This window comes from Pipra filicauda, unplaced genomic scaffold (assembly GCF_003945595.2).
Source record: "Pipra filicauda isolate LSUMZ 115617 unplaced genomic scaffold, ASM394559v2 scaffold192_size1418226_pilon, whole genome shotgun sequence".
In the NCBI taxonomy this organism is placed as follows: domain Eukaryota; kingdom Metazoa; phylum Chordata; class Aves; order Passeriformes; family Pipridae; genus Pipra; species Pipra filicauda.
In genome coordinates this window covers 622,175-646,574 of record NW_024104301.1, presented here as the reverse complement: position 1 = coordinate 646,574, position 24,400 = coordinate 622,175, and the positions used below count along the sequence as shown (strand labels likewise).

Sequence of the window (24,400 nt, the reverse complement as noted above, 5' to 3'; positions counted from 1 at the left end):
ACAGAGCTCTGTGCCCGACAGCCCCACGCAAGGGCTGCCACAAGGTTTGTGCAATCCTCTCGGGTAAAGGATGTGCAGAGCCTCCACCTGATTCAAACCACAGTCACAGATGATCAGTCAGGAAGGGGACATTAGATAATCCTGCACTGTCTCCCCGTCCTGCTGCGTGTGCCCTCCAGAATCCTGATGCTAAACTGCAGGCACTGAGCTGTGGTGACACTTCTCATGCATCATGACTTTATTAGTCCGAGGGAGAGCTGAAGCCAATACAGGCGAGAATGAAACTGAATAAATTTGGTTCAGTTTTCTCAAAAACCAGATGGAAGTTTTGTCTTTGCCTGATTCTTCCCTTAGTGACAGTATAGGAGGGTCCATCATGTTCTCTCTGAACTCTGGGCAAGAACCAACTGCACATCTGCCTTGGTTAAATGGAGTTCTTCACAGATTTATGTGGAGACATTTGCTGCTATTCAGAATTCTCTCTAGCTGTCTAAGCACTGCAAAACTCCTGGTTCTTTAGCCTGTTTTCTGGAATTTTGGTGCTGATTCCCAATCACATTTGTTTGTCTTGTGCTTGTGTGTCATCTGAGGCAGCTGTAAAACCAGATAGTGAAAGAAGCTGGTAGAATGAAGTGGTGAGGAAAAGGATTCAATATATATGGAAGGAAGCATGAAGTATTGGATCACTGACCCTTCCTGGGTCAGCAGAACAAGAAGTATGGATGTGAGAGGAGAGGTGAAGATGATCTTCCTCCTGTCAAACCCAGCTCTGACAGAATGAAGACACTTTGCAGCTCCCTGAATTACTATGTACCTCTGTAAATTCACCTTGAAACACTGACGCTAAAAACCTCAGAAAAAACTGATGTATTGGAGTCCTTTGTACTGGATTAAGGGGATTGAGATTAATGGAAAACTGGTGGCATTTTGCACTGCAGTGAAATATTACCAAATAGGTGCCAAATAATCCATCCCCCTGTTTAATGACAAGTTATTTCATACAAAATAATCTCCACTTTTTTTTTTTTTTGTCTCATTAACTATTCTAACTGAATTGTGTTCTTCAGCTGCCTTTCAGGGACAGTCCAGAGCTGTGATTGTAACTCCAGCACCTTTAAAAAGAGAGGGGATTTTGACGCCAGCCACGTCTCAGTCTAATGTTGCAATTGCACCAGCTGGAATTGTCAGAGTAAGGAGAAGAACAAAAAATCATATATTTGTTTTCTAGGCCTGTTATTTGCAAGTAGTGAGAGCCATAATGTGCTCGGGAGGGTAACGAGTCCTCTAAATGACCTGTTACCCAGTGTATGCATTTGTGCAATCAGCATTACGTTTGCTTGTCTTTAATTTAGTTACTTTATGGGCCTGGAAGCACTTTATCGTTAAGATTCCAACAGTGCTGTGGATGGGGATGGCTTGTGCTTTAAGCTGGAAGGAGCCAGGAAAGTCACCTTTCCACTGACATATTGGAAAACATGCCTTGAGTATGTGAGTGGGTTTCCCCAATATGTTGTGTGCAGGAAGATGGAAATAGATTTTAGTATATTATGTTGTTGATGTGTTATAATACTGCTTTAAGTTATGAAAGGACACTGGTCTCCTGCCAGAAGCCTGACTTCGGTGCCTGCCAATTCCTTAGATATTAGCCCTTGTTTCTTGTCGTCAGATTGTTAATCATGTATTAATTTGCTGCTTTTAGTGAAAGGCAAGGTAACAAATCTCTCTCTCTCTCTTTCTCTTTCTTAATCTCTCTCTCTCCCCACTTTCTCCGTTCTCTCATCCCTTCTCTCCCTGTGCCCCCACACTCCCCCCTGCTCTCTCTTTCTCTCTGTGTTTCTCTGTGCTATTTCTGTGCTGTTCCCAGGCTCCCGGGGTGACGGAGTTCCGTAGTAACATTCTGGTTGGTCCAGCACAGCGAGCACCAAGTAGTCAACAAAGCCAGTCCACAGTCTCACATCTCTTCTCTCCTAGTGTAGTCCAGGATGTGTTGGTGAAAGGAGAGCACATCCCTAACCACAGTTGCAGTTCACAAGTTCCCTCACCTACACCTAGTAAGTTAGAAAGCTCTAAGCATTCTCTCTGCCCTGCACATGTAAGTGTGTTTCTGTTGGTTAGGCAGGGTCTTGAGGATCCCTGGATAATCCCCTTCTACCCTGCAGCTTCAGTTGCATCCAGTTGTTTGCAATTTTTGTCTTAAATGACTGTGCAGCGTTCCCACAAACTGTGATTTTGTGCTTCCTGCAAGTGGCTCCTTTCTAAAAGGATGTGCTGTCATAGTCACCAAGAAATTAAACCTGTTGAAAGGCATCTGTGTAGGAAGTGCTGAATAGCTTTGTTGTTCAGTGTCATAACTCTAATTCTGACTGGAGGATCTCAGACACAGTAGGTAAGTGCAAAGATCCTTCTGCATGTGCATTGGTGGAGCTGGTTTTGGTGATTAAATGGCTTGTAATTGTCACCATCATGTCCCAGGCAATTGGAGTCAAATGGGGCAGTCCAGCAGGACGATGGAGTCGCAGCCTACGTGTTCGACATGCCTTTGCTGAACTATGTGTGTGTGAAAGGAGTATTACATCTTGCTATTTGAGGTGTATTATGCTTGTGCCATGAAATTCTAAGCTTTCCCAGCAATCTTGGTGTTTTCTAGCATGTGGTTGCTGCATCAAACAGTATAATTTGGTTACCGACTGCATTTCAGTTCATTTCTGAGTAGAAACTTCTCAGCAGTTACATTTGCTACAGGAAGTTGTTTGTTAATGTGACTTGTGTTTCTTCCTTTATGAAGGCCGGGACTGCCAGAATTCAGGCCAAGCTTCCCCCTGCACCTCTGAGCAGAGCCCCAGCCCTCAGTCTCCTCAGAACAGCTGCTCAGGAAAACCTGCCACTGACCCTACTATGGCTGCATTTAAGGTGTGTGTCCTTTCCTTTGAGGGGCTTTTCTCCTTTGCTGTTTTTTTCTGAGCACGGACAAGAGAAAGTTGTACTTCAGGACAGTAGCATATTTGTGTGTTGGGCTTAGCTTGCTGCTGCATCTGTGCTGCTCTGTTCAATTCAAAATGTCAGTCTTTAATAATCTACTCTGCTCTTCAGGGATGTGTCACCAGAGGGGCCAGGCTTAGCTGTACCTCTGCAGGTCCTTATGGTCATGACAGCAGTTCCTGCTGTGGCTCACAGGAGTGTTGTGACAGGTCTCAGTTTACTTGGTCAAAGGTTTCAGGCTTAGTGTTCTAAACCGTGGCTTTTTGCCATTGTTCTGTTGGGGCTCTTCAGTCTGCAGGGCTCTGGCCATCGCTGGAGGGGAAGTTCTTGACCTGCTGAGTTACTTACATGTCTCCAGTGATGCTTTGCTGCTCCACAGAGAAGCAGCTCCACAGACTCTACAAGTTACACCTGTAAAACCCTTCGAGAATTACTGGGGTAAGAACTCGGCGGTCTAGAGATAGAACCTGACGCTGGTTGTGCCTCACACACGAGCTGACCTTGTCAGAACACTTTCTGTGATGGTATGAGAAACTTATCCACAAAAAAACAATGCAGAACAATCAGCTGCAACCCTCTCATTAGTTCTGTTGTGAAAGGGAGTGTTACTTAACAGTTTTGCAAGTGCCAACCCCTGTCTGGCTTCTCTTGCTCTGCTTATCCTGTGAGTTGGTACCACCTGGATTTCTCCCAGGGCAGAAAGGTAAGTTTAACACCTGCAGCCTGTGATTGCACTCAGTTCTAGTTCTGTTGCAGAGGAGAATCAGAACTGGCCCTTGCTGACCATGCTACAAGTTTGCAGTGATTTGCATGGCACGAATACTCACAACCAGTAGTTGCAGCCTATTCTTGCTGCTAGAGAGTGAGTTAACAGAGAAATAGATTAACAGGGCTAGCTGATGGTGGGAAAGGGGTCACTAGATGGAACAGTGTTCTTAAAAGTAAGAATTCTGCAATGAAATAGGCTTCATAGCCATTTAAACTCAGCTGCTCTGACAGGAATTACTTTGGATGTGTATTGTTAGTAGCTCTTTTGTAAGAAAAGAGAGAAGCAGTGGTATTTGCCAGTCTCTAGGAGTATGTTCTTTTGATCCTCTGCATTGTTAGTTAGATTCAACAGTTCTGTATTGCTAGGTAACATTATTTCAGTTTGGAAAAGCATAGAAGGCACCGAAAATAGCAGTTCTGCTCTTGAACCTGCATTTTCTGTGGTTTTGAGCAGCCACTTCACTGCTTTATTACACCGTTTTCCTCCCTTCCAGAGTGGGGTGATGGTGAGCTACTACTGGAAGGCCTCACTCTGCCAGAAATGTGTTCTGAAAGGGCAAACTATGTTACAAAGAAGTTTCTTTACCCCAGGTTTCCTGCAGCAGAGTCCCAGACATCCAATTCCAAGAAAAAAGTAGGAACAATGCAAGCTGGTGCCTCTGGAGAGGAACCCAGAACAAAGAAGTCCTGGGCTTTTGTACCGTTACGGTCTCTGCACCTTCCTCACACGCTCTCCACCCTCCTGGCACTCACCTCTTGGGCCAGGGATGGCTTTTGGTCTGGAGCCGTTTTGTTCCGTATTGGATTCTGTCTCAGTCTCCAGGCTGTCGGTGACTGGTTTTTCAGGACGGCTGTTGTGCCGTGGCTGTCACATGGGAGTGGTTCCTTACTGCTCCAGCTGAGCTGAACTGAGCAGAAGCCACGGGGCGGCGGTGTGGGCCCAGCTTTGTGTGGGCCCAGCCTTGAGAAGGGATCTGCGGCTGCTCCTTTGTCCTCCTGCATAAATAGCTCAAAGGGCTTGGAGTAATCTGGCAATCCCAGTGCTGAAGCAGAAACTAAGGCTCCTTTTGTAGCTTGAGAAGTCTTTTCTTTCTCTGAATGCCAATGTATAGACTCCACTTCCTCTGCCTTGGGAGCTTCTGTCAATGGTTTACTTAATTCTGCAGCCTGGGGATCCAGGGACTGCAGGATCCTTCTGTGCCTAAAAATTTCTCCCAATTGTTTTCTTTATTACTGACCAAGAAATTTCTATCACAGCCTTGACCCATTCTGGGTCTACTAATCTTTGGTTTTTTGTTAATATAAATACTAGATACTCTACTTCCTGACAACACAACTGGAGCTTAGAAGGAGATGCAGGGTGACCTTTTCTTTCTGCTAAAGCTCTACACAGACAAATAGTATCTTTCAAACAACCTTCATATACTTTGCTGGCAAGTACCAGATCATTTACATGCTGTAAAAGCCTTGAACCTCCAGGTAATATAATATCTTTCAAATTTCCTCCTTGCCAACCTGGCATAGGATGCTTAAAACAGTTGTAGATGTCAAAGGTGGCTTGGTCCACAAACAGTCTTGCTGCCAATTTATTATTAGAATTCTGTCAATGAAGAATTCTGTCTATTAGAACTCTGTCAACAAAGCCTGTCGCAATCTTCCCCAGTAGTTGCTGGGGTGTTCCTCTCTGTCTACATTCCTGTACTTTAGTTCAATTTACTCTTATGTCCTCACAAGTTCTAATTGCATTCATTGGATCTCCAACCACTGTTTGACAATTATCTCCAGCTTTTGCAATTCCAGTCAGGATCAACCTGAGACCGAGCATTGCAGCTTCCCCCTGCCTGTAGGACCAACTCCATGTACTTTGTAACTGTCTTATCCTGCTCAACTGGACAGAACATCTACCCCAACAGGTCAACATTGGCCCAGGATAGATGATATTCAGAACAAATAATAGACAATAATGGTGCCCATCAAGCGGTATCTTCCTTTAACCTGAACATCTGATTCCCCCCCATAACCAGATTCCTGAGGTTCCAGGGGTGATGGGTGTGTACATGGAATGCTGGAGGTGGGGGAGGAACTTTTCACACAGAAATACACCCCCCCCACCACCACTGACTGCAGTGTAAGAGAAACAGGGATAACAGAAACCACAGGGTAAGCAGAGGCAACTGGGAGGAGAAATCAACAGGCAGTGCAGAGGGAGGAGCACGGGGTGGTACAGAGACAGCTCTGCAGGCTCATGGGTTAAATCCCTCACAGTTGCTGCAGCTGAAGTTCTTTGTTAAGGTTTCCATAGGAACATCTGGGGCTGGTGCCTCTGGAGAGGGACTTGGAGCTGAGAAATCCCTGGGCTTTTATTCCCTTACACTCAGCACCTTCTTCACATGCTCTTGACACACCTTGCCCATGGCCCTTGGTCCAGTGGCGGGTTTTGGTCCAGGATCTTCTTGTTCCTTGCTGGATTCTTTTCCTATCTCTAGACAGGTTATTAGCTGGTTTATCTGGACAGATTGCAGCTTTTGCTGACAGTCACAGCTTCCTTATCTTGCAGCTTGCACTGCTCTCTGTCTCCCACAAGTTTGCAGCTTGTGGCCCAAGACTTAGCAACTTTTTTTGCTCATGCTAAGAAAACTGCTCAGACAAAAGTATGCAGTTAAAAGACTTCAGCTAGCTGAACTTAATTCACAAGAATTTTGAGGGGAAGTAAGTTTTTAAAGCTACAAATGAAAATGCTCATCCCTAACAAAGTCTTCATCCTCAGGGTAGGCCGGTGTTGTGGATTCTTATTTATTTTTTTTCTTTTTGTCAGGCTGCCTGTTACATCAGTAGACATTCTGTATGTGTTAGGAATAAGTGATATGGACTGTTTTAAACAGAAAAGCTTCAACAAAATCTTAACTAATTGCATGCCTCAAAAATTGGAATTTGACTTCAGAAATGGTGTAAATAAAAACTTACACTTTAGGAAGGAAACCTACAAAGTTTGGAATTGAATTTAAAACAGTGACAGCTATTTTTTAAAAACCTTAATCATTGACTGCAAATTTATAGTTCCATGGCTTTGACTGGGGAGACTGTGAATGCCCCAAGTCAACAAAAATGACTGAATTTGAATAGCTGAAGTAATCATAGCAGTAGAACAGTAAAGCAGAACAGCATAGACTGAGCTGGTTTTTCTTTATGCAGAATCGAAGGATGAAGCATCTTTCAGAGCAGAAACGAAGGTCTAATATCAAGATTGGTTTCAGTGCCCTGAGCAGTTTGGTGTCAGCCAACTCCAAGTCGGTGAGTACCTGGGCAGCACTAACAGTTTGATGTGAAATGTAAAACAGAGCCATTCTGAAAGACTTGTTAATAAATTTAATCATTTTACTGTTGACTGAGAATGCCGGTCTGCCAGTGAAGATACTTGAACTGAGGGATTTGAAAAGGGAAGGGGAGAAATCCAGGGGTTGTAGTCAGCAGGTGTGTGTGGAAGCACTTCATCTTTCAGACATTGTTGTTCTGCTGCAACTTCAAACATTAACAAGTCTTTGATGAAATAATGCAGCTTTAAAGCCAACAGGGAATGAAGAAAAACTGATCTTGAGACCCCAGTAATGAAGGTGTTTGTCATGTTTGCAGCATAAGCTGACTTTGCATTTACTGTAATGCCACCTTTCCTCTGACACATTGGCTTTTATACCCGTTCTGGGTGGGTCTGGTCCCCAGAGCTGCACTTGAGAAGACTGTGGTCCAGCCAGTATTGTCAGCTTATTGTGCCTGACACAGCCAGAAACCAGGGAGATGCTGCTGGTGTGATGCTGGGCCTGGTTTAATACACCTTGACCTGGGCCTGAGTTAATGCCTGTATTTATGAGCACAGCTGGATAGTTTGGGACGCTGCCACGTGAACCAGAGCTGAGCTCCCTTTGGTCAGCTGAGAGAGGGCAGAGCAACCGTGTGTGTGCTGCACATAGTGCTGAAACATGTCAGTGAGGCACAGGGAGAATGGAAAAGCTCAGGGAGATCTGTAAAACTTTGACACCATTGATACCTTTGCCTCCTGGGAGAAGTCAGGAGCATGGCCAGTGCGGGGGATGTGGAAAATCCCTCTAGGACCCTTCACATCTCATGTCACTCAGCTGCCTTTAAGAACCTGGCCCTGTGCCCACAGCCTGGCAGATGTTCTCAAGGCATTTTTTCCCTTTCACCTATCTTTTGTGCATAGATTTACAGAGAAAAACTTCCTTATTGGTTTCTCGTTGTCAAATGGCTTTGTCCAAATTAGGAACATATTCTGGCTACATTACTTAACTTTGCTAAATTGAAATACAGATTTATCTGTACAACAAAATTCTAAATGTCCTGTAAAACCAGTACTTTTTGAACCATGGAAAATATGAAAGCCTTTTCTGTAGCACTGTTCTTTGTTTACATAATTTTTCAAGGTGATATGTCATCAGAATTTCACTTCTTGACCAGAATAGTGTATTTGAAAGAAACTAGACATGTTACCTTCTGTTTAATAACTTCAGGTTTCCCAAACTAAATAATCTATATTGTCAACTTCAAACAACGCTTCTACCAGCACCATAAATCTATCAGCAGATGTAGTACATCCTTCAGTACTTAAGTAAGAATTGTAAATATTTTTAAGAGGACAGATAATGAAACAAAACATTTTAAATTATTAAAATACTTCTTTCAACAAAGTAGCACAAATGTAATGTCTGGAAGAAAACAACCACTGCAGCCACATTTCTCTGTACTAGAGTTCAAAGAGGAGTCAGAGAAATGAAGGGTTTAGTGTCTGAAGTGTTTTGCTTGGCCTGATCGTGTGTTTTGCACCACAGTGAAGGAAACTTAAGGTGCTGAAACTTGAGGTGCTGAAGCGCTTCTGTGAGTGTTTTGCAGGTTAGGGGCAAACTCTTCGTGTGTCTCACTTTGTTGCAGAAGGTGAGCTCTGTGTTTGTGTTTGGTCTAGATCAGCCATGCAATCACACTCCAGAGAGCAGTAGAATATATTGCTAAACTGCAGCAGGAAAGGACCCAGATGCAAGAGGAAACCAGGCGCCTCCGGGAGGAAATCGAGGAGCTGAACGCCACGATCATGTGAGACCTGGAGAGCTTTCTGTCCTGCTTTGGTTAACAGAGGGAGTGTTTGCCAGGGCTCACACCACGCAGCAGATGGGTGCTGAAGAGCAGTGGAGTTGCTATCAGCTCCAGACTAAAGGCAGAGCTCCTGTGGGATGGGCACTGGGACAAACTGTGTGGATTTTCAGCAAGCTCTGAGCACAAATGCACAACAGTGGCAGCATCAGGGAAGATGTGTCACATCAGAATAATTCTGAGAAGAAGCCAGTGGTGATGCTTAATTTATAAAGCTGTGCTCACTGGTGATCAAACACTCTTACTCTTCTCAGTGGCTTTGCTGCAGTTTTCTTCTCAAATGCAGTCCTATTTTACAGGAAAATAGGATTGAACACATAAGACACAGGACTTGGACTCTGGAAGTTTGTCACTGGCTGAATATAACTCTGATAAATCACTTCGCTTTCCTGCTGCCTCAGTTTGCTCTGTGGGGTTATGATTGTTACATACTACTGTAAAGCACCTTGAGAACCCCAGTGGCTTTACTTCCATCTCCAGAAGTTTTAGGCTTAGGAATGATATTAGAATTAGCAGCAAATCAAAACCTTTTTATTTTTCTTAAAAAGTATGATGGAGTCTGTTTCATTTTATTTTAAATTGATCTGTCCCTTCAGAATCTCCATTACATTTTCTTCTGTAACATTAGGAGTAACTGTAAATATTTCCTTGATTCCTAATGTGCCTTCTCCTGATTGGATGCGCAAAACTACTTTATTCTATGTTATACTTTGTTTTCAGTTTTGTTGCTTGTAACAAGTGTGCGTAGCAACTTGAGAATCACTTTGAATACAGACAAAATTGATGGGAAAACAGTTTGTATTCCTGACTGGAACAGTTACATTTTGTCAGCCTCGTGCACTGGGGAGCCCCTTGATCAGAAATAGTGGGGGTACACACTTTTCTCATGCTCTGATTTAGTCCAGAAGAGAATTGTGTCCTCTTTGGTGGGATCCTGACCTTGGAACATCTTTCCAGTTCGTGTCAACAGCAGCTCCCGGCTACCGGGGTTCCCGTAACGCGGCAAAGGTTTGACCACATGAGGAGGATGTTTGACGAGTATGTGAGGAGCAGGACCCTGCAGAACTGGAAGTTTTGGATTGTATCCTTTTACATCAACCTGCTGAACTTAGAGTTTGGTACTGGGACATTCAGAGCCGAGAACTTGGGATTCTGATGCTGTGACTTTAAGCCAAGTTACTTAAATAACAAATGTCCTCAGTTTTCATCCACATCTGTGCATGGATAGGAATCCTTGCCTTCAGGCTGTCTTGAGGCACAGCTTGTTCAGCTTAAATGTGTGGGAGGTAACTGGAAAATAAAATGCAACACAAAGGTGAGGTACTGCAAGAAATCTTTAGGACTCTGCTGTAACTGCAGGTCTGGTTGTCTTTTGGAAGACCTACACAGGGAGGGAATAGCAAAGATTTCAGGGAAAAAAAATTACAAACTTATACATTCCCCTTCCCCCCCCCCCGCTTTTCTTCCTTTCTACCCCCCTTCCTTTCCTCTCCCCCTTCCCTTCTTTTTTTCCCCCCTTGCCTTTTTCCCCTTTCAGGTGAGTACGGAGGGATTGTCCAAAGTATAATGAGTGTCATTAGGAATTGAGGTTCATTTTTCCTTTGTCTTAGTGTTACAGGTTTGAACAAATATTTTTTGAAATGCTGCAATCCCTCTAGTAGTTAAGTCCATTAAGAAATCCAGTATTTTCTGTGTAGTAGCCTTTCCCAGAGAATGTTTTGAACTCCTCCTTTGATGTCTCCCTTAACATTTGGTGGTTTGCAGTTCAGCATTATCATTAAGCCATTGTTTGAGTCCTTCAATGCGATGGTTTCCACAACAAGCTTTAAGGATCTGAATGAAACAGCACTGGCCTGGTTGGATCAGCACTGTTCTCTTCCTGTTCTGAGGCCAAGTAAGTGAAGTTCCATCCTGCAGCTATTCCAGATCATAGGAAGTGAGACCATATATAATATCATTTCTTGAAAGTCAGAGGATGACAAAGACAGCACATGATGAATATGACTTGCACTTCCTTTTTATTAGCTCAGTGGAAAAATTAGAACCTCTTCTGACTGAGAAGACACTTGGTTCCGTGTTTAACACTGAACAGAAGAAAAAAACCATATTGCTGAATATACCAGAATTTAAACAGCCTTAAACTGCATTTAAATTTCAAATATTCAGCTCTAGTTGGAATAAGTTTGGCAGTGTGATTTATCTCATGATGAAGGAAGATGTGAGATTTATGTTCAGCTTTGGAATGACCTTCTGTTCCTCCTTACAGTTCAGCAAGTATTAAATTTACATTTATAATTGTCAAGGGGTGCAGAAGAAAGATCAGTCAGACTAATGGCTTTTCTTGCTGCTTTTCTGCCTGTTTTTTTTTGCAGTGGTGCTGAACACCCTCCGGCACCTCAGCACAACCACGTCGATCCTGTCGGACCCGTCGTGCCTGCCGGAACAAGCCACGGAGGCCGTGATCAAGCTGAACAAGAGAGCTGGAGAAACCTAACAACCAAAGACACTGAGGTGCTTGTCCATGGGGTGGAGAACCTGCCAGCCCCAGCCTGGTGAGGCTCCTGTCAGCCTGTGCACTTTAGAAAGGGTTCTCTCCACCACCCTGATCGTTCGGGGTGTCCGGCTCTGCCTTCAGCCAACGTGCAACCGATGCAACATTGTCAGTGACGCAGCGTTGTCCCAACATTCTGATCCCTCTCCAGTGCTGTGCTGGCTCCGTTCAGTGAGAAAAACACCAAGCTCAGGTAAACTCAGCAGGTTTGAGTCCTGCAGGCAGCAATATGTCTCCATCAATGCAGCATTTTCATCTGTGTGTAACAGATCTCTATGAAACACCTTCGAGTACTAAGCTCTCTGAAGTGTAAATCCTGTACACCAAGGAATGTGCTCTTCAAGGGGAAAAATTATTTTGATTTCATGAAGCGAAATGTGCTCTTTATTTTGTTTTCTGGTGTTCAGTTCCATTTGTTTTACTTGAATAGAGAAAATTCTTAAACAGGATCACACGAAAAACCAAAGGAGAAGAAAAATCCGTTAACGATGTCAACTCATGGCAAAAATCCTAGAATTAAAATCTCAGGCTGTGTTTTGTGTATTTTTATTTTAATGAGTGTATCATTGCATATGATCAGACTTGCTTTATTTTCTAGTAAATAAAGTAGCTGATTTTTATTCTTTTTCCTGATATAGCCATTGCAAGGGAGTAGCAGACTGTGCAGTAAGTGCAAGAAAGCAGTTTGAGATTGCATAAATTCTCCAATTAGGATAAATTTATGAATTTTATACCAGTTTAATCAATGAGCTGTTTTCTTGCACTCTGCACGGTTCAGCTGCCATCCTCACAAAATGTGCACATATAAAACACATCCATAGGTAAATGTAGTAGCACTTCAGAGACAAGAATTGAGTTTATAAGGGTAAGAAATTGGCTTTTTTATTATCTCAGAAACTATATCAAACCACATGGACTTGTAGTCAGTTTTTTGCTTCTCTGTCTTTTTTGCTTCTTCTTTTTGTCTTCTACCTGAAAAACCTGAAGGACTTTGCTAAACCTGGTCTGTATGGGAAGGTTATGTTCAGCATGAATTATAAAACATGTAAAAATATGTTTAAAACTCAAAATACTGAATAACATTTTTCTGTGACAGTCTCAGCACAGACTGTGCTCTGCTGCAGATAGACTGAGTCTCGTTACAGCAGGGATTGTCCATCCTGAGACAGCACTGGGATAGTCATTCCAGCTGATAGCTCATAGTCTGGAATGATCCTGTGACCCTTGTAATTCCACTTGTGGTTTGATTCTGACTCTTCAGAGCTATGCAAACTGTGGGCATCTCTTCCCTCCTCCCTCCTCTGAGCAGTTTTCTTCCAAGATCAGGCTGCTGGAGGTGATCTGCGACCTGTCCCAGTGCTAAAATGAGGAGCAGCTGGAACATGTGGGGGTTGCACACTCGTAAACAGGCTCAGAAGGTTCTACTTGGGAGATGGAGTTTTTCTCAGCGTTGTCCCCACTGTCATCCACTTGGTGGGCCAAAATTTAAAAGGAAACAATAGGCCTGGGGAGTAGGACTAAGCACAGGGCGTGGGTTTGGTTTTGATTTGTCCTGAGATTTTGCAGCTAATGGCTTTCCTTGCAGAGTTCCCTTCTGTGTGAGCAGGAATGTGCAAGGAGGAGGCACAGAAGGTGAACCTCAGGGCCTTCTCCATGACCAGAGGTACCTTGGGCTGAAGGAGGAAAAGGAGCTGAAGGGGAAGGCAAAGCTGAGTCCCAACATGCCTCCCTGTAGCTGTGCAGACAGATGAGGAGATGCTTTTTTTTTCTTTCTTTTTTTACAGCAAATCTGACATATAATTTGAAGTTTGTGGCACATGTGAAAACCTGTCCCCCTGTGACAGAACCAACAAAAATCCAAGCCTCAGCTAAGGAATGGTTTGAAATAGTGTATAAAGGTTGTCATAGTGATTAAATAGTGAGTAGATTTTCTGGAGGGATCCATACCTAGATCTTTCATACATAATGTTGTAATTAATTAAGCAATACTCTTTGGGATGCATCTGGGTAAGAAGTGTTGAATAGGTAAATTCTTTTTTAAACCAGTGCTTTAAATCCTCCCGCTTTTATCACTGGTTGTGAACTTGATGCCAGTGAAGTCATTTAACACTGTGATGAGCTGGGGAGGGTCCCTCACATCCTTTCCTCTGTGGGCTAAAATCTCCCTGAGATGCACAGATACCACATGGGTGTTTGCATGGCAAAAACACCTCTGGTTTCCTAGCAAGAAATCAGTGGGCACATTGTCCAAGAACTGGGGTTTTTGCTGAGCTTTCAGAGTAAAGCCTCCCCTGCAGTGTTGTCTCCTGCTTGTCAGCAATGATCGTGTGTGATTTTTACCATTTCTAGTATCGATGACGCTGGAGTTTTGTCTCAGCAAGCAAAGGGCAGTACAAGAAATGCTTCAAGGCCCAGGGAAATCTGGCAGCTTAAATCCTAACATCCCAGATCTCACTGGATGGGAAACTAAAAGGGATTTGAAAGGAACAGGAAGGGGTAATTTGACTGAATTGCTGAACATTTTATCGATTCACAGTTTTTATCTGGATGTGGATGGAAAAGCCATCAAGCTCATTGCATCATGAGCTGGTTACAATTGGAGGGAAAGTGCTTATTTTATCAAATTGTGGTGGAGAAACAAATTCAAAGCACTATTGAAAATCTGCAAATCTTAACACAGTAAAGAGAAAAAAAGTAAATCACAGATTGCTTACTTAGGCAAGAGTGTAGGAGGGAGGGAAGGAAAAGCGAAAATATATTTTCCACGTAGTGCAATTACCAGAAATGATGTGGCTGCTCTTCGAAGCAGTGATTCAATATATTTTTGTCCCCCTATTGCTGCAAATCAGAATTCTTTTCTTTTATCAGTCAGCCTTGTGAGGAGAGTGATTTCACTTCATTTGGAAACACAGGAGGAAAGAGCTGGTTTATGTCTCACATCTGAGCAGTAGAACTACTGAGTATGAGAAGAGATGGACCACGTATGTATTAGTTCCTGCATAGTTTCCCACTTTGAACTCCTTAGTCTGTCTTTCTTACCCATTGAGGAGTTTCAATACTATTTTTTTTTCCAAAGTTTAGTAAGACTTTCTCCCCTAACCTAAGGGCTCTGATTTCCTCAGTGTCACCAAAGCAAGCCAAACACACAGTGCCTATATCTGCACAGAATTACAGGTGATGCACATCTGTCTTCAGTGAATTGGTGCTAAACTTTCAGAGAACCCCCATAGAATGGAATGCAAGTCATATTCATTCAAATCCAACATCTTTCACTGAGTAAACAAATGGCTAAATGATTTATTTGTGGCCTGTGATATGCACAAAGTCAAACTGGGATTGTCTAGTGGTTCTTTTCAACCTTGAATTCTATTAGGCAGGATATTGTAGATGGCCCCCACCCCAAACACAAGTTCTGGGCATTATCTGGATTAGTTATTAGCTTGTGTTGTAGTTTTTAGCCTCCTCTTAGCTGGAGGAGTAAGTGGTGAAACTCCAGGCACACGCTAGAATTGAAGGAATTAATGAGTAGTAGGATCACAGACAAGTGCACACTTCATCATGACAGTCTGATCTCTGCACAAAACCAAAGGATTCTTGATTACTACCATTTGAGCTGATTGGAATGTTCTTCCATGCTTTTCTAAACCCCTGGGGAAGGCTTCCTTGAAGGGAGGCTGACCAGAATGTTTCCATCTGTGCCTTAGATCTTGGTGTCGTGGATGCATTTGATTTATCACATCATACATTGTTCCCCCCAGTACAATGCTCTGTGGAAAATTCTGTGAATGGACAAAGTGGGGCTTCCCTGGCTTTTAAGAGGATTTTATCTGTGTCCCTTTCAAACTGAGGTTGTGAGTAATTGTGTGTCTGTATGGAAAAAGTTACACCTTTCCTGCTGAATTCACCACTCTCCTCTCCCGTGCTCACGAGCGCACACACTCATGTACAGGCTGTCAGACCACAGGCTTGACAGAAACCAGAAAATATGCAAGTGCTTAAACCTCTAAATCTGAAGTGGCTTGAAAAAGACAAAGGGCTGTCAAATTGTACTGAAAAACATCATCCCTTTGTATCTTCAGGGTTTTTTACATTCCTTTGTGAGAGTGTGTGTGTATGTGCACGTGTGGTAGAGGTGACAGGGACAGGGAAATTTAGTTTTGTTTGCTTTTAAAACCCCAAACTCCTGGAGAACAGTTTGAGAACAGAGAGAGAAGCTCACTGCAAAAACATTCAGTAAGGTAATGCTTTTGTAGTGCAAATTATATGAAGGTTGTTTCACTTTCTGAGTTTCTGGAGTGAATAATTCTTGCCTTGATGTTGCCAGCTGGAAGATGTAGCTGAAAATAGAATGGGTTGTTAACTGTTTTCACCTTTTTCCTTCTCTTTTTTGCTTTCTTTTCACCTTTATTGCATGGAAAAATACCCACAAAAGGCTGATGACACCCACTTTAGGTTGCTTTAGGGACTCAGTCATACCACTCTTGGAGGACTATGGACAACTGTTGATAACTTTTAGGAGTTTTTTTAATTAGGTGAGACAACAGGAGTTTTTCTGTTACTCCTATATTTATACACTTGAGTTTCAGAGGAAATCATTTGTTTTTTTTCTTTTATAGAGCCCCAGTATTTCCCACAACATCAGTTAAGCCTCAAGTTTCCTTTTGTTTCGTTCTTGGTTGAATTTCCTGCTCATTTACTGTGTTAGAGCAGAAGAGGTAGTACCAAATTGTAGCTTTATCTGTAAAACTTGAGTTCTAAATAATTCAGTTACAAAGAAACACATCTTAGGTATATAATAGAATTACTTTCTAGCCGTTGTCTGAACTTCTTTTATATCTGAACTTTTCCAACATGAATGAGGTTTTCAATCAAAAGACATCAGTGTTTGGAGCAGACCTTTCAATTAACAATACAATTCATAAGTTACTCGTTTTCTTCTAACCTTGTATTTAAATGTGTTTTAAGTGGATGGAATTCGTTCTTGTTAAAAAGGAAAAAAAAATGCTTGAAGGTATGAGGACTTCAGGTTGTGCTCTTGCTTTGCTTAGGTTTCCTGTTCTGTTGCATGACACAACTTCTGTTGTACTGTTGATATGTAGCACTTTTCAGTAGGTCTGTTAAATTGTGCAATGCATTTTTTTTTTTATATTTACAACCAAAACAATAAAGGATATTTTTTGGAAGAAACTGGTTGTAATGCCTTTATTTTCTAACTGGAGGTGGGGAAATGGGTAAGTGGAATTGTTCCTGGGCCAGGGCCAGCACCTGGCAGCCTTTTTGCAGCTCTAAAAGGTGGCAAGAGCTCTTTTTCCCTGTAAATGATGCTGGAGTGACCCTCTGGATCTGCATGTTTGGCATTTGCAGTGCAAGGCTTGTGTATCCTCTGTGGAGCTGCTGAAGTTTGGACTCTTTTTAGGAAACTTGGTGTCCCTTTGGGCTCTTCTTGACTGAAATAATCGACTCACTCTGAGCTTACTTGGAGCTCACAAGTGATTTCTTTTCCTGGTGCCTTGGCCCCCCAGGCTGTGTTTGCTCTGTGCTGGGCTGTTTGCTGTCTCACCAGAGTCAATGTTAACCAGATTAGCAAAAATTGAAAATAACTCTTTCTAGTCATCTCTCCTCTGCTTCACTGAATCAGCTTAAGAGACAGTGGATAACAGGGGCTAAAGCACCATCTCTGCAGGTCCAGGTGTGTGCAGAGCCCTAAATACCCCCTGAGCTTCTCTTTCACCTTTTGCAAAGCATCATTTTCGTTCTGATGATTCCTGAAGTGGTCAGACCCTTATTGTTCATTCTGTGAAGCACAACAGTGAGTGAGCTCATTTGGCAATTTTTTTTTCATTTCTGCACTTCTAACATGCAGTAATTCCCAGGCAGCCCTGGTGTTTCTCTAAGAAATTATTAAGCCTGTAGGTGCTGCACCAATGCCTTGAGCCCTGTTGGTCTTACTTTCTTGCAGGCTTGGATTTGAGTCTGACACATTGCCTGGACAGTGGAGTCTGCAGAGCAGCACTAAGGTTGGATAACATGGTATTCCCATGGAATTGATGTCAGTGTTAGGCACTGAGCTGCTTAAATCCATTTAAAAAATGAAATTAAGAACATTTCATCCTTGCCTTTAATGACTGCTTTTTGTTTTTCCCTGGTAGGACACTCCAGCTCCCTGTGCTTCAGTTGTCACCTCGTGTGTATTTTGGATTTCCTTGCCCAGTGGAAGCAGCATTGAGTGCCTGAGGCTCTAGTTGAAGTAAAAGGTAATAGATGAGTGAAAAGAAGGATTTTATTTTAAAATCACCACACAAGAGTTTGTACTGGTTGATCTTATCCTTGTCGTTGATGCCTTTGACTTAATATTTCTTATGAGAACCTCTGATGAGTCAGGCCTGCAGTTCCAGAGGGTGCAGCAGTTTTTGAACTCTGCATTTAATTTTTCAGAAATCTGTAGCTTCGTCTCACAGAGCATTTTCATAAGAGTAGGCAGTGAAGAGCAGAGCTATTTAACCAGTGGTAAACCAACACTTGAGCCTGACTTCTCTCTTGGCCAAGCATTACAAATGCCAGAGCTGCTGCACATCAGCTCAACAATGCTGTCGGAGCTCTGTGGGAGGAAGCTGTGGCTGGAGAGCAAATTTTCTGTACTACTGATTTAGTGGTGATTTCATGGAGGCTGCTGTAACTTGAGCTGATGTGCCAAATGACAGTTTTTGAAGTGGCTTCTTTTGTGGCTGGTTCTGCTAATCCTCGAACGCTGCCAAAAGTGGATCTGCATTTGCTCCATGGAAATGATGCCAAATGAAATCACTGCTGTAAAGGAATTGACCCTTCAGTGGGCAAACAGCTCAGGGCTCGCTTTGTATGTGAAAGAATGGAATGTAATGCTCACTAGATTTTTTTTTAAATGTATTTTTACCTATATTTGCACTCAGAAGCTCTTCGCTGCCTGTTCTCATCCCTGAGGGCTTCCTCCAGGAGGTGACAGGGCAGACAGTGAAGGTTCACGTTGTGGGATCAGGCAGGGTCGGTGCCGTGGGATCAGGCAGGGTCAGTGCCATGGGATCAGGCAGGGTCGGTGCCATGGGATCAGGCAGGGTCAGTGCCATGGGATCAGGCAGGGTCAGTGCCGTGGGATCAGGCAGGGTCAGTGCCATGGGATCAGGCAGGGTCGGTGCCGTGGGATCAGGCAGGGTCAGTGCCATGGGATCAGGCAGGGTCAGTGCCATGGGATCAGGCCACCTGCCTTGCTGCAGCCCAAACCCTTGTGGCAAAGCACCCGTCTCTTACAGCTCCGGTGAGGAGAACCACAGCTCTCCACAGTTTTGTGCTTCCTATGAGCTCCTGAGCTGAGCTGAGTCAGCAGGGCTGGTGGGACAGTTCTGTGAGGGAGAACAACTCATCTTTTTCAGGTTGCTCTTCCTGTGATGTGAGCTGGGACAGACCATCTGACTCACTTTAACATCTTGTTTGAGCTTCTGAGAAAATGTTTCCCTCTCCAAGGAAAACACTTCCGTGGAGCTATTTATATCTTTAGAAGGTGAAAGAAAAGATGTGCAGAGGAGAGGAAACCACAGGGAGTGGCCCTGTATAATCCCCTGGTTCAGCGAGTGCCTAAGTGGCTTGTGTCAACCATTGGCAGTGGTGATGTCGAAGCCCTCAGGATACAAATGTTTTCCTGCTTGTTGGGGTTTGCTGACCCCACCTGAAAAGGTCAGTAGATGTTGTTTCTGCCTTGGGGATAAACACACCCCCAGGCAGTGATCCTTTTCCATTAAAAATGAAGGCTGTGAGGCTGGAATTGCACCTGCTGGATGTCACCACTATGTGACGTTTCCGCAGAGGTGTCTGAAATTGGGTCCACTGGGGAGGAATTCTTCCCCTGGCTCCAGCAAGGAGCTTGGTCCCCCTGTTCCTCTTGGGAAACGTGTACTTTTCTAGTACCACTGATTCATCCAAACAAGAAACCAGTCAGGAATTTAAGGGACAAAGCTGAAAGCTTTATGTTTATGAATAAAAATGTGCTGTTTCTAGTGTCTTTTAGCATAAGAACCAGAAACAGCTAGTTCAGTTTGTTGTTTAGTAAACAACTAGGCTTTCAGTGCAAAAAAATAGTGTAAAAAAGTATTAGATAGTAAAAAGAGAATCCAGTGACATTGGTTTTATTTAATTTATTTTAATTAAGTTCCAGGTTCTGTCCATTCCAGGTTCTATCCAAAAGTAATGAGAGGAAAGGAGTAAAACCATGCATCTGCTAAGTAGCAAATACATCATTCATCCCTTTCAGTATTAAAATATGAGTTAAAATATGAATAAATATCTATATAAACTATATAATTGCTTAAATAGATTTATAAAAATAGATTAGATATAAATTTATAAATAAAATTCACTAGTAGAGAGAGAAGTAAAAATCTACTGACAATCAACTTCTGAAAAAAACCCTGCAAGGTAAAATATAAATAACATTAAAGTTATGATTTCCTGTTTGCTTATTTATGTCAGGATTGATTAATTAAATTATCCTGACTCACATTAGTCCATCCTTTTTACATGCTGTTGCAAATAGGATAGTATAAATAGTTTTATAATAAATAATATAACTTAAGACATTCATCCTTTAAATTAAACTAGATTACATAGTTATATAGAGTAGCAAGTATTTTATCAATGTTGTTTCTGGCAAACTGATCCCATAACCACTGACAGGTCACATTTAGCCAGGTCTCCAGTGCCTTTTCATCCCGGCGTATTAAATTGCTGCTTCAGAGTACATTTCTCTCGTATTCTGCACAATTTGTTTGTATTTCTTTAAAAACAACCAGATGTAGCTCATTGTGTCTGCCAAGTCCACGGGCTGGCCCTGGCTGAGGTGCACCCGCGGCAGGTCCGTGCTCCTGCAGGTGTAAAATGCAGCTCCTTCGCTCAGGGTGGAGTTCAGCTGATTGAGATTGGCGGCGACAACATCGCGGGCAGTCGTGTTACAGATTGTTTCCATGTCGCTCCCCAGGGTTTGCAGGATGTTGTAAATGTGGTGCAGAGCACAGCAGTTGGCATGGAAAGCTGGGCAGTCAGGTATTCTCTCCACCATGTCTTTGACTTTGGTCTTATTCAGCAGCTGGGTCTCACCTTGGAGTGCTGGAAAGACACAAGCTTCCTGTGAGGGAGGGAGAGCAGAGGGAAGTTATTAATCCCTTGGTTTCCATTTCTCACTTGGGTACACTGGGGTTTTTGGTTGTGGTTCAATAGCTGTACCAACACCTACACCCCTTTGATCAAGCAGGTATTGCACGCTGTCTGTGGCTGTCAGTGTGCAGTTCCTCTCCTCGTGCCCTGCTTGTCTCATTTGCAGCTTTTCTAAGTATTGGTTTTTATTCTTTGCTGTGTGGGCAAAATTTCCTTATGCCGGAGATCTGGTTTGGCCTGAGTGTGTTCTCATCTCTTTTGGCAGAGATGGTTTTAATTTCAGCAGTGAATTCAGAGGAAATGTCAATGTTGATTTTTATCAACACACTCTTGGAAATGCAATCTCAGGAACTGTAATTTGTCTGAGCCATTGACACTTGAGTTCAGTGCACGTTTTAGCATCTCCAGGGAGAGGATGGGTGAGCAGGAGTTTTGGCTAAAGTGCTCAAGAACTAGGATCAGATTGAAGAGCAAGGTAATTCTTGCCATGTTTCCAATGATCTCACTGGATTCCTCCAAAAAGATGCCTCCTCCAAGCCTAGCATGACTCTGGAGACTGAGAAGGAGCACTGGAGGCAAAGTCAGCCATTCTGCAGCTGCTCTGGCCATTGCTCCAACTCTGCCCTCAAATAATGCAGTATCAGTGCTTTTCTTCTTGCATGGAATACAGAGAAGAGACTATTTTAGCTTCTAACCTAAATATTTCTTTTCTGATGGTCTTCCATCAGAAGACCATGGTCTTTTATAATAACTCAAGAGATTTCTCCACAGACACAGACACAGCACATGCAAAATGGTACTTACATAGTATCCCAATAACTCAGTGGCTCTCTTTTCTATCACTGCTACCAAGGGCTTTATCTCAGTGGGAAAACGCTTCTGCCTCTGTCCTGTAGTCATTTTACTTTCTTTTGATCTCTCTGTTGGTGCTGAGGAGCCCAAAGGAACCAGTAAACAGAAGAGGAAGATGGCAAAGCTGTTGATTTCTGCATTCAGACGGAGAGTCAAAAGGAAAAAGAAAAGGAAGAATACAATGATAGGTCTGAACCCTCCGCAGAATTTTTTGCAAAACTCTCTGGGTTTGTGCAGCATGATACATTTTCAAAGCATGAAGTTCCTGAGCTAGTGATGAACATCAACCAATGCACCTCAACAATGTGGAGCAAGGGTAAGGCAGACCCACCTGCTCGGCGTTCCATGGTGGGCCGGGAGAGCTGCTGGCTGGGAGCTGGTGCTGGAGCTGCTGGTGCCTGCAGTGCTGGGTTGGGCCCAGCCAGGCTGCATTTAAGCACCTCGGAGTCCTGCGTCAGTGGCTCCCCCACAGGATTTTTTTTTTTTTTTTTTTTTTTTTTTTTGCTGGTGATAGTTCGGGGTTTTTTTCCCTTTTCGAAAGATTACATCAAAAGTTGGTTCGAGTGCGTCTTCGCTGATTGTGATCTAGGTGCAGTTTCCATAGACATAGGTGGTGTCCTCTGTCATCTGTTTGATGAGGAGTTTGGGATGCTTGGCTTAGCCATCCCATCAAAATCCTTGGGCTCTCCAAAATGTAGGAGTTAGGATATAAACTCTGTTGTGCTTTTAAAATAGACATGGTTGGAGCTTGCAAGCACATTATTGTTGCCCAAAGCCAGCGACCTTCTCCTGCAGGGTCACTGTAAGAGTGGGCCAATGCAGGGAGTGAAAAAGCCACAGGAGGCTTGTGTGCAAGGTAGGTCAGGCCTCCAGTTCAGTGTATAAATCCTTTTGCTGCATGTCTGGAAGACCCTTCCCCAAGGTGGGACCCTCTCATGTAACCCAGCAGAGGATGCCCAGGATCACACCTCCCCATCCCTGTCACCCATCTCTCTAACTCCCCTGAGGTTATTTTCTGTTTCCTGTAACTAAATGCAGGAAATTCTCATACACACCAAACCAGAGGAAATTTATCCCTAGGGTTTGCAAGCACGAACTCAAGAGAGCAGAACTACTGATGGTTTGGGACAGAAAACAGAGCAGAGGAAACCCACATTTGTGACACATCCACACTTGTGGATGCTGTACTTCCCACCTCTGTCATTAAAGGTGTGGTGAAAGGTGATCATAAGTTCAAAAATGAGTGTGTGTCGAGTCACTAGAAGACTTTCAAGGATCAACATCTTGGTATCCAAGTAATCAGTTCTGGTTTCCACGTGAAACAGTCCTTTCTGAAAATAAAAAGCTTGGTGCGTGCATGAACTCCTCCGAAGTGACTGGAACCGGTTCAAGGACTGTTCTCTGGGATGAACTGATTCCCAAGGCTTGAAATGGGAAAGGACGTTTCCCCTGTACAACTCTGCACTCAGGTCCCACCAACCTGTAACTTCAGCCCTTGGTTGTTTGCTTGAGGCCACATCAAAGGAGAGTCCCAAACTGAAGGTGGTTCTGAGGGAGCACTGAGAGCCAAGCAGAGGCAGCCACCTAGGAAGCTTTTCTTCTTGCACAACCCTATTCCCAGGTGCTAAATAATGCAAAGAAAGAGATGAGTTACCGTGGCCTGTGCATGGGGCAGCACACAGTACAGCAGAGTGCTGAGGGAGAGCTAGAAAAGGACAGTTCTAGAAGGTATTTAATTTATTTGAGATTTTTTATTATTATTTGGGGGTAAAATGAGGGAGAAAGAGAAAGAGAGATGTTTCTTTGTGCAGGGCATTCTTTAGGAGCATCCCTACAAAGACAGTGGTGGGTGCAGACGGCTCCTTTCAGGTAGAAGGATGATCTTGGAGGGTTGCTTGTTTGGAAGCACCAAAAAAGCAGAGAGATGCAGCCGGCCAGTGCCCCACAGGAAGATGAGTGGAAGGTGCACGAGCTTGTACATCAAGAGGTCATTGGGCACTGCCAGTCCCCTTCCAGCTCTCCCAGATGAGTATAGCCAGGGAGGACGGACAAGGAAGCTGATCTTCCTCTGAGAGCAGGAATATCTCTTTGTGCAGCACTGAAGGCAGTGGGGGCAGTTATTTTAAATAGTGATGCAAATGAAAGAAGCAGCACTTTTACATCCTTGCTTTTCCACGAAACACAGTTCAACTGCTGCTAATGGTCTTTCAGAGATTTTTAGATTTGACTTCGTCTTCTCCTAAGCTGAGGACAGCAGGTTGCCTGGTCGTTCCGCTCCAGGCAATGCCACCATCTCTTAGCCTGTGTGTGCTCTGTTCATCCTTTCCTGTCCGTACACGGCTGTGAGAAGCTGCTGAGCTGATAAGGCAACAGGTCAGCATCCGTCCTGTAAAACCCGACCTGAGAAGTTCAGCTTTCCATCACGCAACCATGAGACATCACATAAAATCTGCAAGTCATTTGGTGAAGTTCTGCTGACACATGCTGCTGTCAGCTCCCTAAAATGGAATTTGTAGCCGTTGCCTCAACACCTATCACCGGAAAAAGGAAATCAATCTCAGAGCACGGAGACCTGATGCTGACCTGAGACAGCTGTGGCTTTTGTTCCTGGAGCTCACCTATTTTTTTCCAAGTGTGGGAGCTGGTATTTTCAACTGTGAACTTTGTTTTCTGATGGCCTTATGTGGCTGTGATGTCAGTGCCCTCCACATGAGTGAAGAGCTGGGCTTTCACAACTGACTGGGAACCTTCCTGTTTCTTCCCCAGAACCTGAGTATTCTCAGGATATAGGTAAGTGAAATGGCAAATGCCATGTCACAGTTCCTTGGCCAGGGAAGAAGGCTGCTGATGTACCCTGCAAGCACTGCACAAGGCCCCTGGTTGGGAGCAGCCCCCAGAACCTGGGGAAGATCTGGA

The 24,400-nt window shown here is 43.6% G+C and overlaps 1 protein-coding gene across 5 annotated transcripts in view; it reads left to right on the top strand.

Moving 5' to 3' along the window:
• The window catches only part of LOC113997697 (MLX interacting protein), a 49,620-nt gene extending 30,565 nt beyond the window's left edge, over positions 1 to 19,055 (top strand). The window contains exons 10-20 of one of the 5 annotated variants that reach the window (XR_005563192.1): positions 1,068 to 1,189; positions 1,865 to 2,051; positions 2,786 to 2,910; positions 6,940 to 7,038; positions 8,720 to 8,847; positions 9,862 to 9,985; positions 10,669 to 10,798; positions 11,277 to 14,436; positions 17,415 to 17,472; positions 17,605 to 17,709; positions 18,859 to 19,055. Coding sequence is in view for 1 of the 5 variants with exons in the window: in XM_027739762.2 (XP_027595563.1) it covers positions 1,068 to 1,189; positions 1,865 to 2,051; positions 2,786 to 2,910; positions 6,940 to 7,038; positions 8,720 to 8,847; positions 9,862 to 9,985; positions 10,669 to 10,798; positions 11,277 to 11,398 (1,037 nt within the window). In the remaining 4 variants the exon portion in view is untranslated. Of the gene's footprint in view, positions 1 to 1,067; positions 1,190 to 1,864; positions 2,052 to 2,785; positions 2,911 to 6,939; positions 7,039 to 8,719; positions 8,848 to 9,861; positions 9,986 to 10,668; positions 10,799 to 11,276; positions 16,643 to 17,414; positions 17,473 to 17,604; positions 17,710 to 18,858 lie in introns of those variants that run through there. The other 4 variants (XR_005563193.1, XR_005563195.1, XR_005563194.1 and 1 more) reach the window with 4 other exon arrangements.
• Positions 19,056 to 24,400: the final 5,345 nt, after the last annotated feature.